This window comes from Thunnus maccoyii, chromosome 7, assembly GCF_910596095.1.
Source record: "Thunnus maccoyii chromosome 7, fThuMac1.1, whole genome shotgun sequence".
NCBI classification, from domain to species: domain Eukaryota; kingdom Metazoa; phylum Chordata; class Actinopteri; order Scombriformes; family Scombridae; genus Thunnus; species Thunnus maccoyii.
Window position 1 is genome coordinate 21,971,637 of NC_056539.1, and position 26,588 is coordinate 21,998,224.

At 38.4% G+C, this 26,588-nt stretch overlaps 3 protein-coding genes across 5 annotated transcripts; all 3 read left to right on the forward strand.

The window, feature by feature from the left end:
• The first annotated feature begins 2,148 nt into the window (after nt 1-2,148).
• smim7 (small integral membrane protein 7) lies at nt 2,149-5,038 on the forward strand. The gene is made up of 5 exons (XM_042417389.1): nt 2,149-2,258; nt 2,470-2,511; nt 3,522-3,574; nt 3,664-3,754; nt 4,248-5,038. Exons 1-5 carry the CDS (start codon nt 2,233-2,235, stop codon nt 4,261-4,263), a joined length of 228 nt encoding a protein of 75 aa, XP_042273323.1. The 5' UTR covers nt 2,149-2,232; the 3' UTR covers nt 4,264-5,038.
• A 1,185-nt stretch (nt 5,039-6,223) lies between these two features.
• LOC121900831 (mediator of RNA polymerase II transcription subunit 26-like) lies at nt 6,224-12,950 on the forward strand. Of its 2 annotated transcripts, none has more exons than XM_042417387.1 (3): nt 6,224-6,544; nt 9,372-9,449; nt 9,550-12,950. In XM_042417387.1, the coding sequence occupies exons 1-3, from the start codon at nt 6,473-6,475 to the stop codon at nt 11,125-11,127; spliced, it is 1,728 nt and encodes a 575-aa protein (XP_042273321.1). In that variant the 5' UTR covers nt 6,224-6,472; the 3' UTR covers nt 11,128-12,950. The 2 variants fall into 2 exon arrangements, with proteins under 2 accessions (XP_042273321.1, XP_042273322.1); XM_042417388.1 differs by having other exon boundaries at nt 6,226-6,544; nt 9,375-9,449.
• Nucleotides 12,951-13,363: 413 nt separating this feature from the next.
• slc35e1 (solute carrier family 35 member E1) lies at nt 13,364-25,831 on the forward strand. 2 transcript variants are annotated; one of them, XM_042416616.1, is made up of 6 exons: nt 13,364-13,851; nt 16,837-16,907; nt 19,691-19,828; nt 20,589-20,714; nt 20,830-21,075; nt 21,678-25,831. In XM_042416616.1, exons 1-6 carry the CDS (start codon nt 13,524-13,526, stop codon nt 21,903-21,905), a joined length of 1,137 nt encoding a protein of 378 aa, XP_042272550.1. In that variant the 5' UTR covers nt 13,364-13,523; the 3' UTR covers nt 21,906-25,831. The 2 variants fall into 2 exon arrangements, with proteins under 2 accessions (XP_042272550.1, XP_042272551.1); XM_042416617.1 differs by having other exon boundaries at nt 13,367-13,547.
• Nucleotides 25,832-26,588: the final 757 nt, after the last annotated feature.

Here is a 26,588-nt window from a genome sequence, read left to right on the forward strand (position 1 = left end):
GGAAACTGGTTCCCCCTAACAGATCAGCTAAGCCCTGTTACTACCATTTCATATACTACCATTAACATTATGCCTAATTAGGTGATATTGTACTGTTGCGTGTCCTCAATTATGTGTTGTTGATGTTGTCTATTTGTGCATTTAGTGTGTTGTGTAAAGTTCTATTCTGTAGAAATGTGAATGTGTAATTTTAGGAAAAAATACAGGTTTTGAAAGGTTTCACTGTCTACGGGGGTTTAATAAACACTTCAAGCAAAGGAGGAGCATGTATGAAGGTCCTGAAATTGGTGGCAGAGATGTTTGACTAGACTAATGTTTTTTGACAGTTCTGCCAAATGCAACAAGCTCTCCTGGGACTATAGTACAGAAACCCCCGTGCATTACTTTCTTCTTTCTTTCTTTCTTTTTCTCTTCTCTTTTGTAAGTTAAATATAGTGGTGTGTGGGTGATGTGTTCTATACATACATAACATACATCTCACATGATTAAATTTATACAAAGGGTAAAGATTGATGTTAATATTTCATACCTGCCTATTTCAGCATCTTTTCCATTCAATAAATGTTGTAAAATAAGAAAACTGAAAAAAAGTTACAAGAAGCCACAACCTGAATTATAAATTCACTAAAGTTTTATTAAGTAGCTTTATTATAGCTTTATTGTGTTATAAAACGTGTGTCACCTGCAGGGATGAACAGCAAATAGCAGCAGCAGTTTCAGAACTCAGACCTGCAAATGTAGGAAACAGCTGCTGTTTTTGGCTGCTTATATTAGGCTATAACATAATATATCTATTGGAGATAGAAGCTATAATTTATAACTTATAAATTATAAACCATAATTAAAAAGCAGCCAAAAACAGCAGCTGTTTTCTACATCTGCAGTTCTGAGTTCTGAAACTGCTGCTCCTCTTTGCTCTTTATGTCTGCAGGTGATGCTCATTTTAAAAATGCAGGTCTGAAATATGGATGATTTACCTGCTGGTGCTGCTGCTCAGGTGTGAAGTCTGTGGTTCAAGATTTTTCCCTGATATTGATCTTTCAGGTAAAACTTCATAGTCATACAAATTTCATCTCCTTCCAATAATCTCTCCAAAGAAATGTCAGATATGGTCAATATCTTCATAATTACAGGTAAATATCACATTTATTCATGTAAATGGAAAAATCAGAAACCCTCACTAACTTGGTTTATAAATGAGTTATGTTAAGACTGTATGTTTTTATGTATTCATTTAGTTATCTTTGCCACTACATGGGTCATCTGTGTGATTTGTTGATGGGGTTTCAATGTATAAATTATTTATGGTACAATGTTTAGTTATGTATTGAAATATGATTGAAACTTGATACGTTGACTGCTGGAATGTAAAGATTTTTTTTTCTTATCATGTATATGTACTTTATTATTTTATATGTATTTATTATTTTAGTTTTTATTTTTATTTATTTATCAATCTATTTTTGTATATTGTCAGTGTAGGCTTGCTGTTGTTTTGGATCTGCTTCTATTTTTTTGAGGAATGCATAATCAATATTCCTACAAGAAATTGCACATGTATTGTTCTAAATAACGTTTAAATATATATCCTTCTGGGGAGACAGAACAGTTCCTTTAAGTTTTGGCATAGAAAAAAAAAAGGAAAATAGAAAGAAAAAAGAAAAGAAAGAAACAGTGGCTTTGAGACACTTATATAGAAAAAAGTTGTATTGGCACTGACCAATAAAAATGGGCATTAAGAAAAAATCTAATTTTTATAAAATATGAATGTAAAATACTTCATATTTCATTTTTTTGATCACACACTCACAATCTCATTATCTTATTTCATTTTGATATTTTTTTTTTAATTCTGATGTATTTTTCAATGCCTATCTTCTGATTTTTTTTTTTTTTCTCAGTCACACTTTTTAGTGTTTTTTCAGTGACAGTGGTTTTCATTTTCAACTTTCTGTCACTGTTCTGGCTTCATACCTTCCCATTAACCGAGCTGACCATTAATCTATAAATAAATCGAATAGAAAACAACATAACAGTTTGCTTGGTGAAGACTATGGATGTGTTATAAGAAGGTGATATGAGGTGAAGGTTGGTGAGCAGCCTGACAAGCAGAACTCAGGGTCCTAAAGCCCGATAGCCCCTCCTCCAGGTGCTGAAATCCTATTGGTCACATTCCTGGTTGCGTTTGCGAACACGGAAGTGAGGCGTTTTCTGTGATGTGATGTGGACAAGATGATCGGAGATCTGTTGATATTCGGGTAATTTTTCTAATTTTTTTGACAGATTTCACTTGTGGGCACATTTTTTATCTAACTAAGATGTTGTCTGGGTGTGTTATTGTGCTCTGTGTTGTTGTTTAGACAGCGGGCTATGAAGCTAACTAGCTCGGTGCTAACGCCAGCTCAGCAGGTAAATAACATAATAACTTAAAACTTCTCACCTGTCAACAAACTGTTTGTGTGTCTTCAGGACCTTACTGGTGAACGCGGGAGCTGTGCTGAATTTCAAGCTGTGAGTATTCACGTTACAGTCTCAGTAATTAATCAACACTGCTGTAAACTTATCAGAGCTATAAAACATATTGATCAGTAGGAGGGTTTTTTGTTTGTCTGTTTTGTTTTGTTTTGTTTTTTAATACTTTATTAACAACAGCTTAACGTATATGCATTCCAAGTTGGGGTCAAAGAACGTATACAAACAATATATATTATATAACACCGGCGTGTGAGCACACATCTAAATCTAAGACAGAGAAGAGGGAAAAAACAAACAAACAAACAAAATAAAAACCTGAGACAGACATACAGGAGGGTAGGACTGGGCAATATACTGATATTATCTCAGTATCACGATATGAGACTAGATATCATTTTAGATTTTGGATATCGTAACATTGTGATATGGCATAAGTGTCTTTTTTCTGGTTTTAAAGGCTGCATTACAGTAAAGTTATTTGCCTTTAACAACTTAGTCATTATATCTACATTACTGATGATTATTTATCAAAAATCTCATGGTGGTAATGTTTTGTGAAAGCACCAATCCAAACCAAGTCATCTCTACAATACTGTCGCAATATCACTATCGAGGTATTTGGACAAAAATATTGTGATATTTGATTTTGTCTATATCGCCCGGCAGCCGTACAGGAGGTTAATACTTTAGCACAATATTGCCAACCTTTTATGAATTCATAGCTAATAAACCACATTATTATCATCATCCAGAACAGCTGTTTTCTCTCATTTAAAATAATACATACTGAGACAAATCCTTAATCAATCAATCAATCAATCAATCAATCAATCAAACTTTACTTACTGTATATAGCACCTTTCAAACAAATCAAATGCAATTCAAAGTGCTTTAAAAGCAATTGATTAAAACATGCTGTTGGATGTTAAAAATGGATTTAGAGACAAATGCACTCCACTCAAACACTGGGACACTATCAGTCTTCAAAGATAATCAGACATGGATGTCATTTCAGCAGTAGGAGGTTAACTGTGGATGTTTTGCAGGAAAAGAAAGGAGTCCCAGGGATTTGGAGATGAGTCCAGAGGGCCAACAACAGGTGTGTGAGAGAGAGATAAATGAAAAATGATATTAAGAAAAAGTGTGTGTGCCAGGTGTGTGTAGTCCTGATCAGAGTTTGTCTTTTAGGTGACAACATCAGAGAGTTTCTGCTCAGCCTGCGATACTTTCGGATCTTCATCGCGCTGTGGAACATCTTCATCATGTTCTGCATGATACTGTGAGTAACTCTGTTAGGACAGGTTCACATTTTATCAAGTCTGTCTTAAAACAACAGTCAGTTGCCCAAATGAACACTGACACATTCCTCCTGTTCATAATGACATTAGAAGATCCTTTCATAATGCACTTACAGTGTAAATGATGGAGGTCAAAATATACACGCCTCCTTCTGTGCAAAAATGTATTTAAAAGTTTATTTGATGCTAATATGAAGCTTCAGCTGTCAATATTAGTCTAATTAAGTACATATCTTTCAATGGTACAGACCTTAAATGTGGCAGATATGAACTTGATATGACTAACTCAGACTGTTGAAGCCTCATATAAGCTTCAGATCAACTTTCAAATGCAGTTTTGCTCAAAATGACTGTGTGGACAATTTAATTCTACTGCACTTACTGATTTCATACATTTACCTTTTTGCAAACTCCTAGAAACAAGAGGTGAACTTGTTGCTTGTCTAACTGTCTAAATATCTCCAATCTTCACAGATTATTTGGGTCATGATTGACGTTGGCTGTGGCTGGACTCCCACTGGAAAGGTTACTTATGAAGATGGATGCTCTATACTTCTCCTTGACAGGACTTCGCTGTTCCTTTGCCCCCTTTAACTGTAATCGTGCTCCATTATCTTTCTCACCTACTTCTGGCTGTACAGGAATTTATGAACCGCTGTATTTATTTTGTCCTACATGTTTGTAAGATCAACTCATAGAAGTTTTTTTATGTTTTATCTTTTCGTTGAGGCTGTAACTATGCCGTCACTTGTGCTGTCTCGTGCCCTTGTGTTTCATTACAGGACATGGGCGGTTTTCTCCACCATGTCAGAAATGGCAGGGTTGAAAATGACGGGCAGACTTCGCTAACAGGATGGTAAATGTTACCCGTCTGTCATCATTTAACGGTCCTGCTCTGTCCTAAAACCTCACATACTGCTACTATCATAATAATCAAAATTGGTGGTGAACTTCTGATTTACCAAAATCATCTTGCTGTTAGTTTTGTGACAGGCTGAAACATCTTTTTTACTCTTTTTACCTGCAAGGCCATCAGAGCTCAGCTGGATTTAAGTTGGATAAATGGAACAAACATCTCCAAATTTACTCAATAGCTGTTATGCTCTCATGTGTGTCAATACAAGAGTATTTTAATGCAGCCTCTCAGATTAAAAAAAAAGCCATTTTCCTTTATTCTGGGGCACATGTGCTGTAAGTAAATGTATATGCACTATTATGTAAATGTGTCCTTATTCTTAACATTCAATAAAAGTACATTTTTCTTATCCTGTGTCTTTAATTCAATGAAAATGGTCATTACCATCTGTCAAGTGTGCATTACTGGGTTGGATTTGACCGCTGCCGTTGTATAAGAATCTGCTAAATGACAAAGTCCATGATGAGATTATCCAAACTCTTAATAATGACAAAAGGTTAATTAACTGTGTCCTAATTCCAAACCACATACTAAATTATATAGTTTGTGCCCTACTGCTTTTTGCAGTTTGTTTAAAGTTTAGCATACTGTCTTTTACTACGATGTCTTTCCAAATTTTGATCTGCATGTCCAAAATAAATGAAAAACTGTTTCAGCTTGCATTTCAAATAACACATCACATATCATTTTTGAACCTCTGGAGGAATAAAACTTTACATTAAAGGACAGGTTCACTGTCAGGTGCCCATATTAACACTGAAATAGGTTTTTCCTTGCTGTAATCATTCCTCCTGTTCATACTGACTATTAAAAGATCTCCTTCAAATGAGCTTCCAATGTAAGTGATGGGGGCCAAAATCCATAGTGTGTCCACGCATTCATCATTTTGAGCAAAAATGCATTTAAAAGTTTATCTGAAGCTTATATGAGGCTTCAGCAGTCTTAGTTAGTCTTATCAAGTGGATATCTGCCACATTTAGTCTTTTCAGCATTAAATTCCCTCTTTGTGTTTTCCTGTTGAGCTGCAGTGGAAGTATAGTAACAAAAAGAGGGACTTTGGCACTAAATAGACTGACACTGAAAGATATCTACTTGATTTGACTCATTTGGATGACTGAAACTTCATATTAGCTTCAGATAAACTAAAAAGGAAGACTGGATTTTGGCCCCCATCACTTACACTGTGAGTGCATTATGAAGGGATCTTCTAATGGTCAGTATGAACAGGAGGAATGATTATAGCAAGAAAAACATCTTTCAATGTTCATTTGGGCACCTGACTATTGTTTTAAAAAAAATGTAAACTTGTCCTGTAGTTTAGAATAAAATACGACTATCCTTCAATATACAGTTCATGCTATTGTCTAATTTATACATCTTCCACATAACAATACAGCACAGGAGGCGATAGGAGGGACAAAACCAGAGCGTAGTGATGTTGACGCTTGCTTACGTAACTCCCATCATGCTTTTCACGAGCTCTCGACAAAAAGCCCGATGAGAAGGACGAGGAGGAGGAGGAGGAGGAGGAGGAGGCTACCAGCCGAGGAGGGGTGGCCGCTTCCAGGAGAGGGGGGTTTTCTGTTGTTTCTCGTCGCCTGAATTGTCAAATACGTGACGGCGGCGAGCTGAAAAACAAAGATAAAAAGCATCAGGAGACATGATGCTCGCTCCCACAGAGGAGCTTCCGTCGGGCCTGTGAGTGTCGGCAGGTTTCTCACCGCCGCCTCTCCGGAGGGTTTCTGCTGTCCGAGTCCGTCCTGACCCGCGACACCGCCAGGCGATGACAGCGGCCACAGCCACTCCGCAGGTGATGAGAGACCGGCTGCTGCAGGCCATCGACGGCCAGAGCAATGTGAGTGAAAATCCGCCAGTTTTCCAAAGAGCGAAGAAAGGCAGACAATGAGGCCGAGCCGGCTGCAGGTCGCCACGGAGGGCTGACAAAGTAATGGCAGTCAGTGTACGGCTAGATGTTGTTTGCTTGCTAATTAGCTCGCTAATATCACTAGTTAGCGAAAGTCACTGATGCCAGGCATTCCTGAGGTGCTACAGCCGGGAACAGCTAGCCGGGCTCTGGTGTTACACCGTGTTTAGTGACCCATTAGAGTCTGGGACCTGCAAGGTTGGAAGAAGTACTACTCAGATCTTTTAGTTAAGTGAAAGTATCAATACCACAGTGTTAATATACTTCATTACAAGTAAAAATCCTGCATCTAAAATCATACTCAAGTAAAAGTATAGAAGTATTACCTGGTAAATTTATTTAAAATACTTCATTACAAGTAAAATTCCTGCATTTAAAATCACACTTAAGTTAAAGTATAGAAGTATTACCAGCTTAATTTACTTAAAATACTTAATTACAAGTAAAAGGCCTACATTTTAAATCCTACTTAAGCATAGAATTGTTACCCACTAAATTTACTTGAAGTACTAAAGTATAAGTACTTTCACAGTTGTACTTAAAGTTGGATTTTAAATGCTGAAGTAATGAAGTATTTTTTACATTGTGGTGTTGATACTTTTATGTAAGTAAAGGATCTGACTACTTCTTCCGACACTGCAGGTCACAGAATTTGATGGGTCACGAAATGTGGTGTAACACCGGAGCCTGGCTAGCTGGCTGCTGGAGGTCGCTGCTGATGTAGCAAAGTTGGATTATTTTTGCCCACTTAACACTTAAAATGCAAAGTGATTCAGGGCCGTAGTTATGCAACACTGAGCTAACAGGCGGGAAGTGGAAATCTGGAGATAAGTGGCCTTAAAAGATCCCCTATAGACATATATATAACACATATGAAAATTAATCTGCATTGAATAATAATTTGTGTCTAATATGTTCTTTCCACAGAAAAGTATTCATTTTCCCAGTTAAAAAGCCTTAAAATGACATTGACTCTCTTTCATTAAAAATCCAAAAAGTATGAATATGCAAAAATATTTCATTTCAAAAGTTTAACAGCTAGACGCAAGATGTCGCCTCCTTCACTGTAAAGTCCCTTCTCAGTGTTTGTGCACTGAAGGCTTCAATTTTCCACATCACATTTGTGTAAGTTGAATATTGGACCAGCATTGGCTTCAAAAACTATTGTGATGTCACAAACCATGCTTGTAGACACTTAAACTGAGTTTTTCAATGAGCAGAGAGAAACTTTTCACTGTCAGCAGATGAATGTGAAAACAGCCTTCAAGTATAAAACGCTGCACATACATCATTCTACACAGTCGAGCTCAAACATTTAATTGTAGAAAACAAGAGGAAGAAAAACATTTTTGAGTGGAGGGGGACTTTAAGTGACAGACACATTCATTAGTGAAGGTTTAGTCTTCTCATTGATGAAAACAACATCTCTAAACTCGAGTTAATCAAGCTGGTTAGATTGGCTTGGGATCATTATTGCAGTTTTCCAATGACTGACAGTAATCATGTTACAACCAAATTTGACAGCATCCCCAAAGGTTTGATACTATAATGTCATAATGTTAAACTTCTGCAGGATGCTGGGCAGTTTGGCTGTACCATGTGTATTTCCATTGACTGAAAACTGCTATAACAATCTGATAAGCTTTGTTAACTTACGCTTTGTCATGGTAACTTTGAGAATAGTACAATATGAAATTTGCAATATATTATATACTGTTGTGTTCAAAGCTTTAAGCTCATAACTTAACCAGCTGATGTGTTCCCTCTAGATATCTTCTGCAGAAACCTGATCTTAAAGACTAACACCTAGCAGGCATTAGAGTAGGGGATTATAATGTATTTGTAATTTTATTTCACAAAATTGATATATATCATAAAGTTCTCAGAAAATCAAGTTTAAAACAGTTGGGTAAATAAAATAACTACACAAGTTTCTGTTTTGGACCAATGCAGCTACAAATCAATGATAATATCTTTATTTATATAGCACCTATTCAAAGCAAAGTTACAAAGTGCTTCACATAGAATCGCAGGTAAGAACACACAAGAGTAAAAGAGTTAAAGGAACAATATAAAATATCCTGTCTGACAATAAAAATAAAAAATAAAAAAAACAGAATAAACAAGCATCAAGTAAAATCAGGGAAGGCTGACCGATAAATGTTTTGAGCTTAGATTTAAAAGAGGCCAATGACTCAGCCGCCTTATTTCCTTGTGACAAGGTACCTTATCATGTTCATGCAGAAATCTTTTTTAAATACACATTGTGGCCTTAAAGCAGTCTACATGGTATTGCCTACAATGGTCCAGTGCTACCACTGTTTTACAAACTTCAACTATCATCATCATTGAAGTATTTATCATCATATCGCCCAAACACAGTTAGAGTAGAAGTGGTTATAGGCCCAGATCAAAGTTAATGCACAGCTATGGACAGCATGTATCTCCTGTCTTTCTTTCAAGATGTCACTTGGTGTTCTAGTGGAATAAAATTTGCATGTAGTCTCAGTTTGTCATATTGGTCCTGAAACCAGTATGAGTACACCGTTTCCTGGTGTACACTGCAGGTGCACATCTGAAAGTCTATTCAAATTTTGCTTTGACCTTTTTTTAATTGCCCGTCCTTATTTGAAAAATGTGATTTGTGAGTCAAAATCCCATGAGCCTAATATGCACACAACATCTACATACAAGCAAATGTACTGACAGCAGTATGAGGTCTCAGGATTGTGATGTATAAATCTGTGTGTCTTTTCAGCAGATATGCAACATGGTGGTAGTTATGGAGGTGATCTCTTTTTTGGAGAAATATCCTATCACCAAAGAGGCACTGGAGGTAGGTTACAGTAAGACATACAATACCAAATAAACCAAATAAATTGCAGTTGAATCCAGCTTTTGAGAGGTTAAATCACAACCATCTTATCTCCTTAAAGGAAACCCGTCTTGGCAAACTCATCAACGATGTGCGGAAGAAAACCAAGAATGAGGACCTAGCAAAAAGGGCCAAGAAGCTCCTGCGAAACTGGCAGAAGTTAATTGAGCCGGGGAAGAGTGAGGTATTGTCCAGAGGCCACACCGGTACATCATGGTCTTCCAACGGTGGTGCTCATCCTTGCATCTCCGCTCCAGCTGCCACGGCACCATCAGGTAAAACGGGTCCAGAGCTGAAGAACAGAAATGACTTCAACAACTGTTACTCCCCTAAGGTGGAGAAACAGAGCAACAGGAAACGTAAAGGCGACCAGAAGGAGGGACAGCTCTTACCAGCCAAGATAACCAAAACAACTCTTAATGATAAAATACAAAATTCCAAACCGCTGCCAACCAATGGAATTGGCGGTAGCTCTGACATTTGTACAGATACGTGTGCACATCAGCCTTTAGACAAGGAGATATCTGAGCCTCTGGACAATGACAGGCCGAATAAAATCCCTGTCAACGCTGTAAAACCTCATCCAAGTGCCCCGGGATACAGCAAGCCATCTAGCACTTCTTTGTTGAAAAAATCAGTTCTGCAGCAGCAAGCCAGACTGGAGCAAGCTGCCTCTGGGGGGCAGTATCGACCCAGAAGCCCTCGCCATTCCCTGCACAGTCCTCAAACCCCAAAGCAGGAAGCGGTCGTCAAACACACTGCACCACAAGCACAGAGTATTTCTAGCCCCACCGTGAGACCTGGGTCTGTGGACACCTCTGGGCTAGGGCCTTCCTCTCAGCCTTTAAATGTTTGTGTTCAGGGTTTGCACACTGACGGTTCATGGTCTGCAGATTTGGACTCTCAAAGCAGGCCTCCTAATGCACCTCTTCACAACTCAAATGCCTCCTCCTGCAGTGATGGGGTCAGTTTGGAAGATGATGGTGTTTTTAGCAATACAGATAAAAGGAAAAGACAGAAATACAGGCCTAAGGACTATGTGGTAAATTTAGACAGACAGACTGTAGATGACGGCACTAAACCTGTCAGGTTAAAAGACAGGAGACTGACATTTAACCCTGTAACGGGGCAGATCAAATCCTCCTTTCATAAGGAGTCTTCCCAGGAGGAAGAGGTCAGGCTGGACCACAGACCTGAGCCCCAGTGGACAGAACAGGCGAAGCAGAATCCACAGGTTCCTCCCAGTCCCTTCCAGCAGACGGACTGGAAAGAGCTGTCGAGGAGCGAAATCATCCAGTCATACCTTAGCCAGCAAAGCAACGTGCTGACATCATCAGGCGCCAACACTCCTGGTGCACACTTTTTCATGACAGAGTACTTGAAAAAAGATGAACACCGAAGTAAAGAAGACAAGAAAACACACGTGTTGGTATCAGAACCCCCAGCCAGGGATTTACCAGGGGTTAAAAGAGAGGTCAACAACGAAGACCTGAACAGATTACACACAGAGCACTGGTCTGGGGTTAACGGTTGCTATGACACAAAGGGTAATTGGTACAACTGGACGCAGTGCATCTCCTTAGACCCTCATGGAGACGAGAGCAGGTTGAACATACTGCCGTACGTCTGTCTGGATTGAAACTGTGGTCTCGTTTCTGAATGGGAAGGTGTAAGTTTCCTTCAGTGTGCAGCGGCACAACTCTGGGTTTATGAAGACACTTCATCAAAGTGTAAACTGCTGTTTTGCACTATTGTTGAAAATGGAATCAATGCGTGGGTATGGACAGAGGGTGTAATCAGTGTTTTTTTATGAGTTTTTGAACCTTGTGTGAGGACAGCGTGAAGGGGAAAGGCTATGCATTTATCTGCCCATTAAGTTGGCGATGCTCAGTAAGTGAACAGTTGAGTTTTCCAGGCAGACAAAAGACCAGCTCCAATACCTGCCATCCTTTGTATGGGAGAGAACATCACACCACACTGCACAGCCACATTTGTAATCTTATGTTATCTCGCTTATCGATAAGCACATGCCTCGTGGAATGTGACTATATTGAATTTTCACACATTCTTTAAGATTTCAGTCAAAGACTATGACTCTATTAACTTGTATCATCTTTCAATAGAGTAGTAAGCTACATAATCAGAGCAGACATCCAACAGAAACATTTCATGATGAGGTCATGTATCGCCATGCTGAAATCCATAAAAAGGTAATAGAAGCAGTTGAAGTTAAGCAGCTATCCTTTTGGAGCTATCCTCATCACTATTCTATTAAAGGGTAGGTTCACAGTTTTTTCCAAGTCTGTCTTAATACAATACTCACATGCCTACATGTTTATATAAGAGTTTTTGGTAGCTGTAATTGTTCCTCCTGTCCATACTGGCCGTCAAGAAATCCCTTGCGATCACGATTGTGTCCCCGTGGACGGTTTTTTATTTGCTGAGGTTTGGTAGAGGGATAGAAACACAATTACATTTTGTACTAAAAACACTGTAAATTGGGAACACTCACCTCATTGGTCTCTTCCATTGGAAGCATGTTAGAAAAGTGGCACTTCATGGCCAGTATGGACATTATGGATGATAACTGGGAATAAAAACGGTTTCATGGTAAATTTGGGCACGTGAGGATTGTTTCAAGACAGACTTGGGGGGAAAAAAGTGAACCTATCTTTTAAATGTGCTGTGAAAAACGTCTATCGCTCCCTCTCTTAGAGCCGCTGTTCTAATATTGCACGACTGCCTCATACATGACTTTTAGCAGAAATATTAACAAACAAATCAGTTTTAAAACAGTAGATTTTTTTTTTTTCTTGTGTTGTGAGGTTTGAGTTCTGTTTAAATAAAGTGACATTAAACTGCCGGATGTGACTGTGCAGTTTGAGATGAGAGAAAGTGAAGCTTGTATAGGGCTACGAGAGGGTTGGCTGTCATGTATGATATTTATTCACATTTACATATTAATTTTAAGATTTACATACATGTTCTGACTACACTAAACCATTTTTCTCTGTTCAGACTAAATCAGTGATGCAGTGGCGACATTCCAAACTTTCCCTGCTGATACACCAACCTACCTTACACAGGAAAACTCTCCAAAATGACACATTTTGATAATGTGAACTAATTTTATTTTATACTTGCCTTTTCTTTTTACTGTGTATTTAGGTTGTAAAAATATGAATTTAAGATGGCAGAGCAGATCATGCTACTAGGTTGCATCTTTGTACTGTCAGGAAGAACTGAAATATAAATTGACATGCTGGATAAAGTACTTAATATCATTCCTTTTAGATATTGTTTGCCTTATGGAAACCTGTGTTTTCCCTAAAGACAGAGCCTTAGTGAATGTACAGAAATTAGCCTTTTGTGTTCAGTTGAATGCAGAAGAGAACATATTTGCTACTTAGTCCTTTAAGTGGACATGTTATGTGTTAATAAAAAAACTGCAAGAATTGTGAATCTTTGTCTTCTTTCAATGTATATGAATCACTCAAATGTCCATGTCCTTTTGCAGTATATGTCAGCTTTTCCATGACCAGGCAGCTTGAGAGATTTCAGTTTTGCTTTGTGCACCATGTGGAGACTGTTACCCCACCACCTTTGTATTTTCTGAAAAACTGATTTAAGAATGAAGTTTATGTATGACAGCATGCTGAACTAATGAACTATAGCCTATTTATATCTTTTTTGTATGCTTTGTTTTTGTTTTGCTTCCTGTTTGGTTTGTTTTACTTTGTATGTCTTTATTGTAGGTGTAAAAAATAGAAAATGTAGTCAAGCTAAATAAATAAATAATAGTAATAATAATAAAATAATCTATACAAAACAATAATTAAACAAACATACAACAACAATAAGAAGAAGAAGAACAATAATAAAAAACAATCATCATCATCATCATCGTAGGTCTGGGGCTGTCTCTTATTTTGAAGGCCGGAAGCAGAGTGTTGCGCTGCCGCTGATTAACGGCTGTCCTCCCCGGTGCAGCAGCAGCAGACACTCCGCCGGTGACTCGTCACTCCGCGCTGGAAGATGGCTGCGGTGGAGCGGACCCAGGTCAGGGAAGGGTTCCGGATAGCTATACTGTGCGTGTTCTGGTACACGGTCAGCTCGGGGGGCAACATCGTCAACAAAATAATCCTCAATGGATTCCCGTACCCGGTCACGGTCTCTCTTTTCCACATTATTTCAATCGTCGTCTTCCTCCCGCCGTTGCTGCGGGCATGGGGAGTCCCCAAAACAGAGCTACCGAACAGGTACTACCGATGGTACGTCCTGCCTTTAGCCTTCGGGAAATACTTTGCATCTGTGTCGGCTCACTTCAGCATATGGAAGGTGCCGGTTTCCTACGCGCATACCGGTGAGTACGGCGGGTTTATGTTCTTTATTTTGGTGTTGTGCGGCCACCTGGACCGACTGCTAACTTGCTGATGTGTCCGTAATATCAGCTGATGTTAGCTTGGCTCGGCTAACGCTGAACAACTCGGCGACACCGACGTTTAACTAGCACGAGGGCCTCTGTTTTAGTCAGTGCGTTGTAAGTCGTGAACAAACAGGCTTTCATGAGATTAATTAGCTTAACATGTGGCTTCTAACTTTAAATGAAACAGCTTTGGACTTCCCTGAAATAAGAAGTAACTGGCTGCTGTTAGCTAGCAAGCCAACTTAATTAACGCTCATATACTACGTCAGGGGGGAGGGTCCATTCCTGAACCTGTTAAAGGACGGATTCAAAAAATTTTCAGTTTTCAAGTCTGCCTTAAAACAACAGTCAGGTATCCAAATGGACGTTGAAACAGGTTTTTTCTTGCTGTAATCGTTCCTCCTGTTCATACTGACCATTAGAAGATCCCTTCATAATGCACAGTCCTCCTTCTGTGCAAAAATGTATTTAAAAGTTTATCTGAAGCTAATGTGAAGCTTCAGCTATCAGCTAAATTAGTCAAATCAAGTAGGTATCTTTCAACGTTACAGTCTGTTTAGAGTCCCTCTTTTTGTTACTATACTTCCACTGCAGTTCAACAGGGAATAACTGTCTGAGGAAATACAAAGAGGGAATTTGATGCTAAAAAGACTGTAAATGTGGCAGATATCCACTTAATATGACTAACTCGGACTGCTGAAGCCTCATATAAACTTCAGATAAACTTTTAAATGCATTTTTGCATAAAATGACTGTGTGGACACACTGTGGATTTTGATCCCCATCACTTACATTAAAAGCCCATTTGAAGGGGATCTTTTAACAGTCAGCATGAACAAGAGGAATGACTACAGTGAGGAAGACCTTTCAGTGTTAATATAGACACCTGACTGCTGTTTTAAGACAGACTTTAAAAATTGTGAACCTGTCCCTTGATGTAAAGTTTTATTCCTACAGGGGTGTTATTTGAAATGCAAGCTGAAAGAGTTTTTCAATTTTGGACGTGCAGATTGAAATTTGTCCTTTAATGCAGTGAGCTTTTTTAACTTTGATCTCAGACTACCAGGTAAAAATTGGATCACAGCTCCTCGTGTATTTGATTTTTCTCCCTCTATGAAACCCCACGTGAAAATAATATTAAGTTACCTGTTAATTCAATAAGGCAAACTGGCTGCATGTCTCTACACGAGATCTGCTGCTCATGTCAAATTTACCTATTTCTATAATTAAGTGGTAAAACTGTCATCCGTCCACTAAGAAAGAAACTACATACTAAAGTAAAACAAGGACTTTCAGATTTGATTTACATGGCAGCTGTGGCTCCATATAACCAGGTCCGTAGACCAGCAGAGTCTTTAAGTTTAGATCATGTCTTAATGAGTTAGGAATAGTTTAATTTCTGTTTTACTGACTCTTAATTGCCGTTTCTTTCAGTGAACAGAACTTAAACTAATAGATTCTTACTAACAGCCCTGCGATAAATCACACCTTTCATGAAGCTTCTAGTTTTGGAGAATAGTTTGTAGTGATATAAATGATATATACACTGATATGAATGGGATGGACAAAATATTACAATCACTCCCAACACAATTCAATAGAAACCACGATTCAGTATACCATTCAGTAAAAGTAAACAGAGTTAAATCAACACGTACCTGCAACAGTTTAAATGACAGCTGAACATTATAACCATCATGGAAGTTGCCTGCGTTAGTTTTTGCTAGGCTGAATATGTAATGAAACTGAATACAATAGTCACCCTAACGTCTAATATTCTGTCTTAACTTCATATTTAAAGACCTCCAGTAAATCATGTAAAATATGGTCTTTGGACCTAGTTTTTGGAGCCTTAGCTGCCATGTCAATACCTAAAGCTAGTTAACTAGATCAATCCCATCAGTACTTGTTTAGCCATTCAATGCTAGTTAGTTTGAACAGTATGAAAACTGTACCCTCAGTTTGCAGATTATTAGGTACAACTAGCTAAAAAACAAACCTCTGTTAAGGTTATAATGTTCAGTTTTTGTTTAAGAAAGGTGTTGATTCAATTTTATGGTTGTTTTGGAGGCTGTGGTCTGTACTGCCTTATACTGAGAGTTGTTTCTCATTAAATCTATGCTCATTTGATATAAGTGGGATAGGGCAAAATAGTAAAAACAACCCTTATTATAATGCAATTAAGTTCAACATAAAACCGACTACAGTCTCTAAAATGACCATAAAGTCGAAGCAACTCTCTACGAGCAACAGTTTCAACAAAAAAACAGAACCTTCATACTTATTGCATCAGTTTTAATTGTGTGTATCCAGCAAATAAGCATCTAAAAGCTATGAATATTTCATTCATAGTCCTCCTTGCTCTAATAGATTGTCTTCAAATACCACTAACTTCAGATGAAACCTCCCCCCAAACTATTTCAAATACCCTTTGGGTCTCGTTTGGGAGCCACAGCTGTCATGTCAATAAAATCGTTTTAGTTTCAAAGTCTTTGCTGTCTGTAAAGACTTCTGTCCTTGAGGATAAGAGTTTCCATCAGAACTGGATCTGGTTTTGTCACTTAATGTTTTCTTTTTAAACTACCAGTAAGAAAATATGCGTTGATCAGTGATTTACTTGTTTCGTAACTAGGGTGGAAACACTATTGAGTGTTGGTGACACACACCGTTACCACACCATAGATAAAGTTACAGTGTGTAAAGAGTTTAAATGACGCAACACTATTGAACCATATGAATCCCTGAATGACAGGAGTTAAGTGTTTGACAGAGGCGTGGGTCTGTATCTGACGCAGGAGCATTAAAAGTACCTGTTCTCTACCTGTTACTGATGCACATAATTGCATGTTTGTCAATGAAACAGAGTGATTGTTATACTCTCCAAACTAACAGAGTCGCTTTTCTATCTGTTTTTTTTCTCAGTCAAAGCCACAATGCCAATATGGGTTGTGTTGTTATCCAGAATTATCATGAGGGAGAAGCAAACCACAAAGGTGAGTAGGTTCGACACAGCAAACAAGGCACAAGGCCCGCTCTGTTTCAGTCTGTTACTCAGCATTTGAGACTCCGCAGTGGTGATGTGGCACACTGTGCGACTGTACTGCATCTCATGTTACGGCCATCTGCGGGGGCTTTTGTCCGGAGTCGATCAGACACTCTGTGGGGGGGCGGGGGGGGGGAGTGGAGGTCAAGGAGGGGAAACCAGCTTTTATTCCCACTGGTCGGCCACATTCACCTGGTAAATCCCTAAATTAACTCACTACTTTTGATATTATAAGATGTATAATTTAATGCGTGTGCAGGTGGTGCAGAGGCTTCAGACAGGTGACTGAGCATTATCAAAACCAAGGAGGCAGGCAGAGTTATACGAGAACAAGAGGAAGCTGAGGGGGAGGACAAATTACCAGTTAGGCGCACAAATTGTGTGCGTAATTATAAACCCATAAGCACAAGGAAACGCTGTGGGAGGAATTCACACTAGATAGACTGGTAAATCAAGTTGAATCAGTCAAGTAATTAAGTATATCGTGGGATGAAATTCACCGTCAGGTTTGTCAGCGTTTTATCAGACAGAACCTATTCATGTACTAAATGAAACTAGACTATATTTTCTTCATGCGCAGCTACTTTATTCAGCTGTTAAACTGTTAATCATATTGGCTTTACTGATTATAATGTAGTATAATATCTGCGTCTAGTTGGTATTAAAGAATCAGGAAAAACTTGAAGGGGCATCCCAAGTTCTTAACTAATTTTCTGTGACATTTGTAGCAACAGTTTACAGTCAAGCTTGGCTAAGTATGAGGTTAGTAAGGAGACTACAGAGTCTTAACATCAGCTTGTCATGTTTACCTTTCAGTTGACAGTTCAGTGTTCAGACAGGGGACGTAGGTGTTGATGACGTGTTAGTGTGAGTGTGCAGATCCTTTTTGAGGAGCAACAGGCTGCACTGGACCCTACAGAGAAATCTTAAGTTGTATAAAACACATGAGAGCAGCTAATATAATGCATAAGTACTTTATTAAAATAATACAGCTCAGATTTGTATGTTGAAGACCTGAGTGCATATGACTGAGTGGTGCAGTCTCCATCTTTTCCTTTTTTTGAGTGCAGAAAGCCTTTTAGGATGAATTTTTAAAGTGGGGACACCTGAAATGGGACAGAAATCTAGGCCTCTGCCAAAATAGACAAGGCCTCCCTTAATGTTCAGGGTTAAACAGCCACTTCTCAGTAGTGTACTTGTTTTATAAGAAGATGGGGACTTATTTAATGTAACGCTCGTCTTGGTGTGTAGACAGAAGATAATTTTGTTAACTTTTCAACCTGATTATGGAGCTAGGGTTATGGGAACTACGGGGAAGCTGTTCTGCTTCCTCATTATACATCCTGTTCAAACTGTTTAATCATCAATGAAAACATTAAGAGCCAAACATTGAAAGCCAGTTTGTTTAAAGGGCCAGTCCACACTTTTAGTGTTCAGCTCCAGCCAGTAGAGTCTGTATTTCCAGCCTGTAAAACAATAAATACATGTTTTTATTTTGAGTTTGAGGCCAATTTCTGGCTAAAACAAGCTCCCAGCCTGTTGTTTTGACTGTTCTAACTACTTACTTGGACAATTAAGCTGTGGGCGGTTTGATCGTTTGATGGCAGTAAGTTGGTGGAAGCAGCTAATAAGTGCTCAGTGCCGTGTGCTTTCTCAGCTTCATGCTGAGAAAGTTGGCTGAGAGGAGGAAGAGTGGGTGAGTGAGTGGGTGCACAAGTGGGTTTCATAACTACTGCAGGTCTTTTATCATTTCTCATGATCCAGCATTTGCAACAGGCACACAAATCTTGCTGTAGATGTTAAAATAGTTTCAGCATGTGGTTCAACAAGTTGGCTCCACTGACACACAACTGGAAGACAGATCCAAGTTTTCCTTGCAAGTGAAAATACTGTTTGATCTAAACAGTGTTTGGACAGATTAATAGTGTTACTGCTGCACATTCTTGCATTTAACTGCAGATGTTTTACAAAGCTGTTTCTTTTAGGCTTTCATTTTTCTTTTGGGGGTTTGAAATGTGGCTGCGGTTTGGATTTTTTCAGAGAAGGGTTTGAAATGTCACTTGACATTTTTTATGCAAAATTTGAATTGTAGCCTGAAATAACAACTACTTTACTACTCTGTTAGTAGGTCAAAATCACTGTGATACTGACTTTTTTTTTAAATTATTGGTGTTGATATCACTGCACAAATATTAGGTGGCTTCATGTATTATGACTTATTTTAGTAGGGCACCAACTAATGATTATTTACATTCTCAATTAACCTGCCAATTATTTTTTGATTAATATTTGGTCTATAAAATATTTAAAAAATATTGAAAAATGCCCATCACAATTTCCCAAAGCCCAAACTGGCATCTTCAAATGACTTGTTTTGACCAACAGTTTATTGTCCCATAAATCAGAGAAAAGCAGTAAATCCTACAAATGAGAAGCTGAAACGAGGGAATGTTTGGCAGCTTTGCTTGAAAAATGACTGAAACGATGAATCAATTATCAAAATAATTGCTGATTATCCTTCTGTCAATCAACTAATGATTGCAGCTCTACATTTAATATAACGACTTTGTCTGGAGCCTGCTAACTGGGTCCTTGACTGCAGATTGGGAAACTGTGCCTGAAGCAGCAAATTACATTTTAGTTCTTCACTGACCTGGATTTTAAATTACTGAAGTACTGTTTGCATTTGTTTCTGCTGATTTTGCTCCCATCTCTGTGTGGTCCTTGTCGCAGGTGTACATATCGCTCATCCCTATCATTGGCGGAGTGCTGCTGGCCACAGTGACTGAGCTGTCCTTTGATGTTTCAGGCCTAATCAGTGCTCTGGCCGCCACGCTCTGCTTCTCTCTGCAGAACATCTTCTCCAAAAAGGTAAATCATCCTCACGCTGGTATGTCCCACATGATCCCAGCATAAGTCACCATCTGACTTATCTTATTTTTTACTACCAATACATTCATTTGAGTGGCTTTTCTGAGTGGACAATTACATGTCTTAATTACATTCATGTGACATGTGAGCAAGATACCTTTGTAAACCTTTCCAAAATGTTGCTGCTGTATACAGTGCTGGAAGCTATTTTTGAGTCCTGAATTTAGTAGGTCACTGCTATGCAGTTTCTTGCCACAAGATGGTGGCTACATTTCACTCAGTGAGCCTTTTCACAAATGTTATTTAAGACAATTTAAACCCAGTTATTCAACAAATCATACTTTCTAGAAAACAACAAAAGGAAATGGAAAAAATTTGAAGTATTTCTCTAACTGCTTCTTTCATGCAAATCATGCACGTAGCTTCACTCAGATTTGCTTTTTTTTTTACCTCTCAGGTTGTGAATGGCATTGCCAGTTTTGCACTCATAGCATCATCACTTTTAATCATTGCAACTTGATTTTTTTTTTTTTTTACATTTTAACAATTGTCAAATTTGTAAAAAACCTGCCAAAATAATTGCTTTTTTGTACAAAGTTCTGTGATATTTTTTAAAACATGTTCTGTTATTGATTTGATTTCATCATGTTCAGGAAGTGCTTCGTTCCAAAAATGAGACCCAAGACTACACATCATTATCTCCTCGGCTAGTGCCTTTTTTTTTTTTTTTTTTTTAATAGATCTTCTTTTTCTTTGAAAGGTGTTGCGTGACACACGGATCCATCACCTGAGGCTGCTCAACATCCTGGGCTTCAATGCTGTGATCTTCATGCTGCCCACCTGGGTTCTGGTGGACCTCTCTGTGTTTCTTGTGAATGGAGACTTGGTGAGTCGCAGTAACAGCTCTTCAATATGTTCTGACATTTGTACCAACAGTTCAGCAGAATGCGACTCGTTTTATGACCGTGAACGTGATCTGACCTTACTGTGATCCTTCGCAGTCAGACATTTCAGAATGGACCGGTACATTTGTCCTCCTGCTCATCAGCGGCTTCTGCAACTTCGCCCAGAACGTCATCGCCTTCAGCGTGCTCAACCTCGTCAGCCCCCTCAGCTACGCCGTCGCCAACGCCACCAAGAGGATCATGGTTATTAGTATCTCGCTGCTGATGCTGCGCAACCCGGTCAGCCCCACAAATGTGCTGGGTATGATGACGGCGATAGTTGGGGTCTTCCTCTACAACAAGGTGAGTCAGCCTGTATGTTTCAGGCAGGGATGGAGGGAAGGAAAGAGGAGAAAGGAGGAGCAAATGAAGGGAGGGAGTCACAGGGAAATGTTTGGGACAGAATGTAAAGCAGAAATGATGAAGTACTCTACAGTTAATATACAAATAAAACTCTTTTGTCAAGTGTCAGACAAGGATTTTCAGCCAGCAAATATTCAACACCAATGTAAATGTGACAAGCTAATATCAGCAGATAATATCGCTCTGATTTATGGGTCAAATCATCCTGCAGTTGCCACTATTAATACAGAAAACACAGCCAATGTTCTCCATACATGCATTGAGTCTTTATATTCTCTACCAGTCTTTTGCCTCATTTACACTCCAGTGGTTGTTTGTCTTCCTGAACTGTACACAGCTTGGCGTTCTGTATAAAAGCATCTTTTCATTTCAGTCTCTCTCCCTCCAACTTGTGGCTATTTGCCTTTGACTTAAATGTAAATAGTAAAGTTAAGTTACACTCGGACTATTTAGGATCAGTGTGCAGCTGCAGCGCAGTGCCAGGGGACCAACTGCTGAGACACTCAATCATTTAAAATCCATTTGCCCTTCTCTGCCAACAGGCCAAGTATGACGCTAACAAGGAGAAGAAGCTGCTGCCGAGCAGCAAGCAGGACCTGATGTCCTTTGATAACCCGGCACTGGAGAAGCTCCAGGCCAACGGATCAGTGCCTTTCTCCCACGGCTCAGAGCAGCAGCACAACTGGAACAACGTGCTGACTGACCACTTCCAGTACAGCCGACAGGCCTACACGTCAAACTACAGTGGCAACCACCAGTATGTGGTCTAAAAGAGGGGTCTCCTCGCTCTGGGTAGCTGTCATAGACATTTCTGTGTGTAGCCGCCCTCCCAGCAGCGGATCTTCAAAGCCCCGCTCCAATCATGAGACTGAAGGCAAGTGCTGTTAGTTCTGGATAGGAAGAATGAGACAAGTCCGTCATGAAAGGGCCAGTGACATGACCTCTCCCATGCTCCTCCATGTCTGTATTTCACTTACTGACAGCTTCGCTCAGTGTCATTATTTATTACTTTGGTACTGACTGTATGGGATGGCCTGACAGAAAACAAAATCATATCAGTCATTTTCAGATGTTGCAACAGAGTGAAACTCACTTTCTGGAAATGTTTGACTTTTGTTTTTGCAACCAGCCATAAACTGTTTGGTTTATATTGTTCATTTTCAGAGGAAAGGATGTCAGCTGTAATTATTTACTGTAAACTCTAACTTGCACCGAAAGTCTGTCGTGTTACATTTAGTAACAGACAAAGTTTAGTGGAAGGCCTGAACATTTTGGTTTTAGGCAGTTCATGTGTAGAATTGCCATTTTTCTTCATCAGGCACCTGTCGGGATGTGAGGAGAAATAAAATGTGTAAAGTCACCAGTAACTTTATGAAGTGCCGGGTGAAGAAAAATCCCCAAATTTAAAAAATCCATTCATTGTGAAACTGATGCTTGTAAACCTGTTGCACATGCAGATCAGTCGAACTTGTTACCAGTAAGTGTTTTTAACTGCCACCGTTGAAAACCTGATTTTCCGAAGAGACCTTTTTTAAAACGTCAGTTAAAACTAAAAGCGAGACGAGTTCTGTTATCCAGAACGGTCAATGACCTACTGACACATCTGCCCTTTTCCCCACAAGGTAACAAACATGTCAACCATTTGTTATCGTGAGGTTTAAATGTAAAAAGTTAGTTTAAAATTAGATGCACCAAAACAAAGCATCCTTGTAAAATGCACGACAACAGCTTGCAAACGATACGGATGCTCTTTGTTGAATCTTCTCTTAGAGAGTCTAACTATGTAAAATGTGATAGAGATGTTAAAATTTATTATTTTGTTGTCATAGTTTGGATTTGAAGAATCAATTTGAAACAATGCATCCATTTTTAAAATTGATTATTGGTATTTATTGATCTGCGAAGCTTCTCAGGCAGAGTGAGATATTCTCTCAGCTGTCAGGCGATTTGTGAGCCTGAACCAGAGCTGCTCTCATGTTGATGGGTTGTTTTGTTTTTTTTTCCCAAAACAGAGGCCCTCATAAGATTTGCACATCATGAAACAACTACATGTGTGAGACTGTTGACTGTCTGTCAGGTGACTGTTTTTGTAACGTTGGTGTTGAACGATCACCGAACAGACTTGAATCAAAATGAGACCTGCATGAAATCAGAGTTTTGATTCGTGCAATTAAAGATTGAACTGTAATTTCAGATGGACAAGGCTTGATTATCATTATTGATTGTTGTGTCAGCAAAATTGGTAATTGATAATAATTTATTGATTTAAAAGCCTTTTTTTAACTGCTTAAAGAGCTTTTTAATGAATGAAACATCTTATTTTTTCCTTGCAGAGAGTTTCTGCTACAGCATCTTTATTGCACACTGAGCATCTAACTGCAGCAATATAGAATACGGTTCAAGTTTCTTTTTTTTGTATCTGAAATCAGTGTATTTCCACTCTGCTCATTTTGTTTTCTTCTTTATTTGTGTCTGAAAACTTCTTTCTTTTTTTAGCCTGAGAGTTTGTTTTTTCATTTGTCCCTGAGGTATGTGCCGAGATATTTCGGTTGTATTCTAAAGAATATGGATTTATTTTAAAGTCTTCTATTTTTTGCCTTTTCTGACAAATTTAGAAAACTGTCACACTCTTTAGTCTGGAGGAAAAATCCCAAAAGGATAGGTGCATTCTGGGCTTCCCAGAGTTAAACTAGTATCAATTATCTGATCGCTCCACTTTGAGTTTGTGGAGCTGAGATTGTCTGTAGCTGACATAGATTGTAGGACCCTGGGAACCAGCAGGGAGGAAATTCACCACCACATTGGTAACTAACCAAACATGACGTTGTGTTAACAAAAAGATGATTGGTTTACACTGAGTGGCCAGAAAAATATAAACATATGTTAGAGCCCTCTAACAACCGCCACCTTATTTCCATTTTTCTGTTCAGACGGCTCTTGAAGTTTGTTCACACAGCTCTGTTGTATAGTTTGAGGCTGTGCTTTGTGGTGGTGATGATGGACCGGATTAAGTTGAAAGGTGTTTCTGAAGTTTTGGCTTTTTTATTAACTTATATGGAAGAGCATAAATATCTGTAACACCTTAAAATATGATAACAGTTCAATCCGATACAACCTTGCAAACTACAGCCTCAAAAATGCAAGAGTTGAATCCAAATCTCTCAGAAAAAATGTTAGAAATGATTAAAAATTATACGCATCAGTAAATAAGAATAAGTTTTTTAACTGTCATGAAATTCGAAGCTGTGTTAATGTCTTTGGCATTAATATGGAGTGAAATAACTCTGTGACGGTTGCTCAAAGTGTTGAAATCACTGAAGAATTATCACCCAACACTGTTTTTGTTTTTATTTTACTGTATATTTCAGTTTCACTGCTCATCAACTCCTACCAGCAGCAGTTTCCAACAAAAAAAAGCTCTGATAAACTCACAGATACCAGCCAACACTAAACGGCAGACAAATTTCCTGAGCGGGTGATAAACAGAGTGGAGCATCTAGCAGATGGTTGGTGAAGAACAGAACAGCCAAAAGACAAGTGAAAATCATTTGACACTTGGCCAGAAACATGGATATTGTTCACTGTTACTCTGTATTATTCCTCTAGTTCCTACTACTGTTAAATGAAGATGCAGATCTCTAAAAAACACTTCCTTATGTGTCCTGATTTATATTAAACATCTAAAAACATCATTAAACTTCTACAGCAGGTCGTGTTGTTAAAATCTTTTAAAATGTTGTCGCACTGTTGCCTTCATATCAATCAGCATCATAAATGCTTTTACAAACAGTTAACTTCTAATTAAAACTGAATCAACATATCTTAATATAAAATAACCTGTTGTGACTAAATGGCACTTCATCTGCATATCAAGTCAGTGCAATAAATCATGAAATGTGACATATCGTGCACCTCCAGATGTAACATACCTCTAACTTTTCTTTTCAAGTGTTTATCAGGCTGTGAGTTTATTTGAAAATTAAAACATCTTAACAGCTGAATGACAGATAACAGCCAGATCAGAACTAACAAAGATGACTATTCTCCACATATTTCATGTCAAGAGGATGCAATCTGCATTTCAGAGTTTGTACTCATTTCACTGAAATCTAATATTTCCATGGATGGATGTTTGGATTCTGCAGGTGAAGCTGGTGGATAAAAAATTATCTTCCTTCCCTGTTGGTTTGGATTGTCAGAGTGCATTGACTCATATTTCTTCATATCTGTTTTGTTCTTTCCTCTTGTTGCCAAAAGCAAAGCGTGTAACCTTTTTGTTGCTGATGCACCACAGGATGGAGGCTTTGATGTGGCAGTCGATGAATTTCATTCAGATTTTCTGTTTCAGTGTCCTGCTGGCTGCTTGTTTTTGAGCTAACTGGGAGAACTGAATTTAGAAAGCTCTGGATTTGGACATCGGCTCTCTGCTGTAAAGCTTTCAAATGGGATGTAAATGTTTAATGACTGGAGAAAGGGGAGGTTACTTTGTAAAACTTGTACAATTATTATTTTTGTGTGTCTTTAATGGATCTTGAACAGAATTTTTACTTAACCGATGTTTATAGATTTTTATTTATGGTGTCAATGTACAAAATGTTGTACAGAGGTGCAGCTATGCACAGTCGTGTCTGCTTATGTTTAGTAAATGCTATTTTTAAATGTTGGGGAAAAAATAAATGCATTATGGGGTACTGAACATATTGTCTCTTCTCATGATATAAATGTGCTTATTTGTTTGTATGCTGCAGGCAGAGAGACTGAACATTTTTAAAACTTAAGGACTATTTTCAGTCACACATTTATGGTAATTTTTTTCAAAAAAAAGAAAAGTAAAAGATTTAGATATTGCACCAGCATCATATTTTGTAAGTAAATGTGAACCTTGTAGGCTTCATCAAACTTAAGGTATCAAAGTATAACAGAGCAGAAGCTCTGTTGCAGTTAAAACTGTTTCCCCCACAAGCTGAAACAGCTAAATATCACTGTAACAGAGCTGCAACGATTAATCAACAGAAAATTAATCTGCAACTATTTTGATAACTGATTAATCATTTTAGTTGTTTTTTTTGTTTTTTGTTTTTAAGGAAAAAAGACAAAAAATTTGCCATTTTCAACTTCTCAAATGTGATGATTTGATGCATTTCTTTGTCATACATGATAGTAAACTGAATATTTGGGTTTTGGACTGTTTGTTGGACAAAATGAGACATTGAAGATTTCATCTTGGACTTTTAATGGTCATTTTTCACTAATTTCTGACGCTTTATAGACCAAATAGAGGAAGCAATTGGCAGATTCATCAACAATGAAAATAATCCTTAGTTGCAGCCCTACACTGTAACGGTTGGCTGTGTCAGATACAGTTGGAGGTAGCTATCTTCTTAACTTAAATTAATTTACAGTGGTTTTTGAACATAGTTGAGCTTTTCGCAAACTCAAGATCCAGGTATTTT

Coding starts and splice junctions, on each gene's coding strand:
- slc35e1 (XM_042416616.1), top strand. CDS start 13,524: ATGGCTGCGGTGGAGCGGACCCAGGTCAGGGAAGGGTTCCGGATAGCT. Junction 20,715..20,829: donor TTCTTGTGAATGGAGACTTG/GTGAGTCGCAGT, acceptor GATCCTTCGCAG/TCAGACATTTCAGAATGGAC. Junction 21,076..21,677: donor GGGTCTTCCTCTACAACAAG/GTGAGTCAGCCT, acceptor CTCTGCCAACAG/GCCAAGTATGACGCTAACAA.
- smim7 (XM_042417389.1), top strand. CDS start 2,233: ATGATCGGAGATCTGTTGATATTCGG. Junction 2,259..2,469: donor GGAGATCTGTTGATATTCGG/GTAATTTTTCTA, acceptor GTGTGTCTTCAG/GACCTTACTGGTGAACGCGG. Junction 2,512..3,521: donor GCTGTGCTGAATTTCAAGCT/GTGAGTATTCAC, acceptor GATGTTTTGCAG/GAAAAGAAAGGAGTCCCAGG.
- LOC121900831 (XM_042417387.1), top strand. CDS start 6,473: ATGACAGCGGCCACAGCCACTCCGCAGGTGATGAGAGACCGGCTGCTG. Junction 6,545..9,371: donor CCATCGACGGCCAGAGCAAT/GTGAGTGAAAAT, acceptor GTGTCTTTTCAG/CAGATATGCAACATGGTGGT. Junction 9,450..9,549: donor TCACCAAAGAGGCACTGGAG/GTAGGTTACAGT, acceptor ATCTCCTTAAAG/GAAACCCGTCTTGGCAAACT.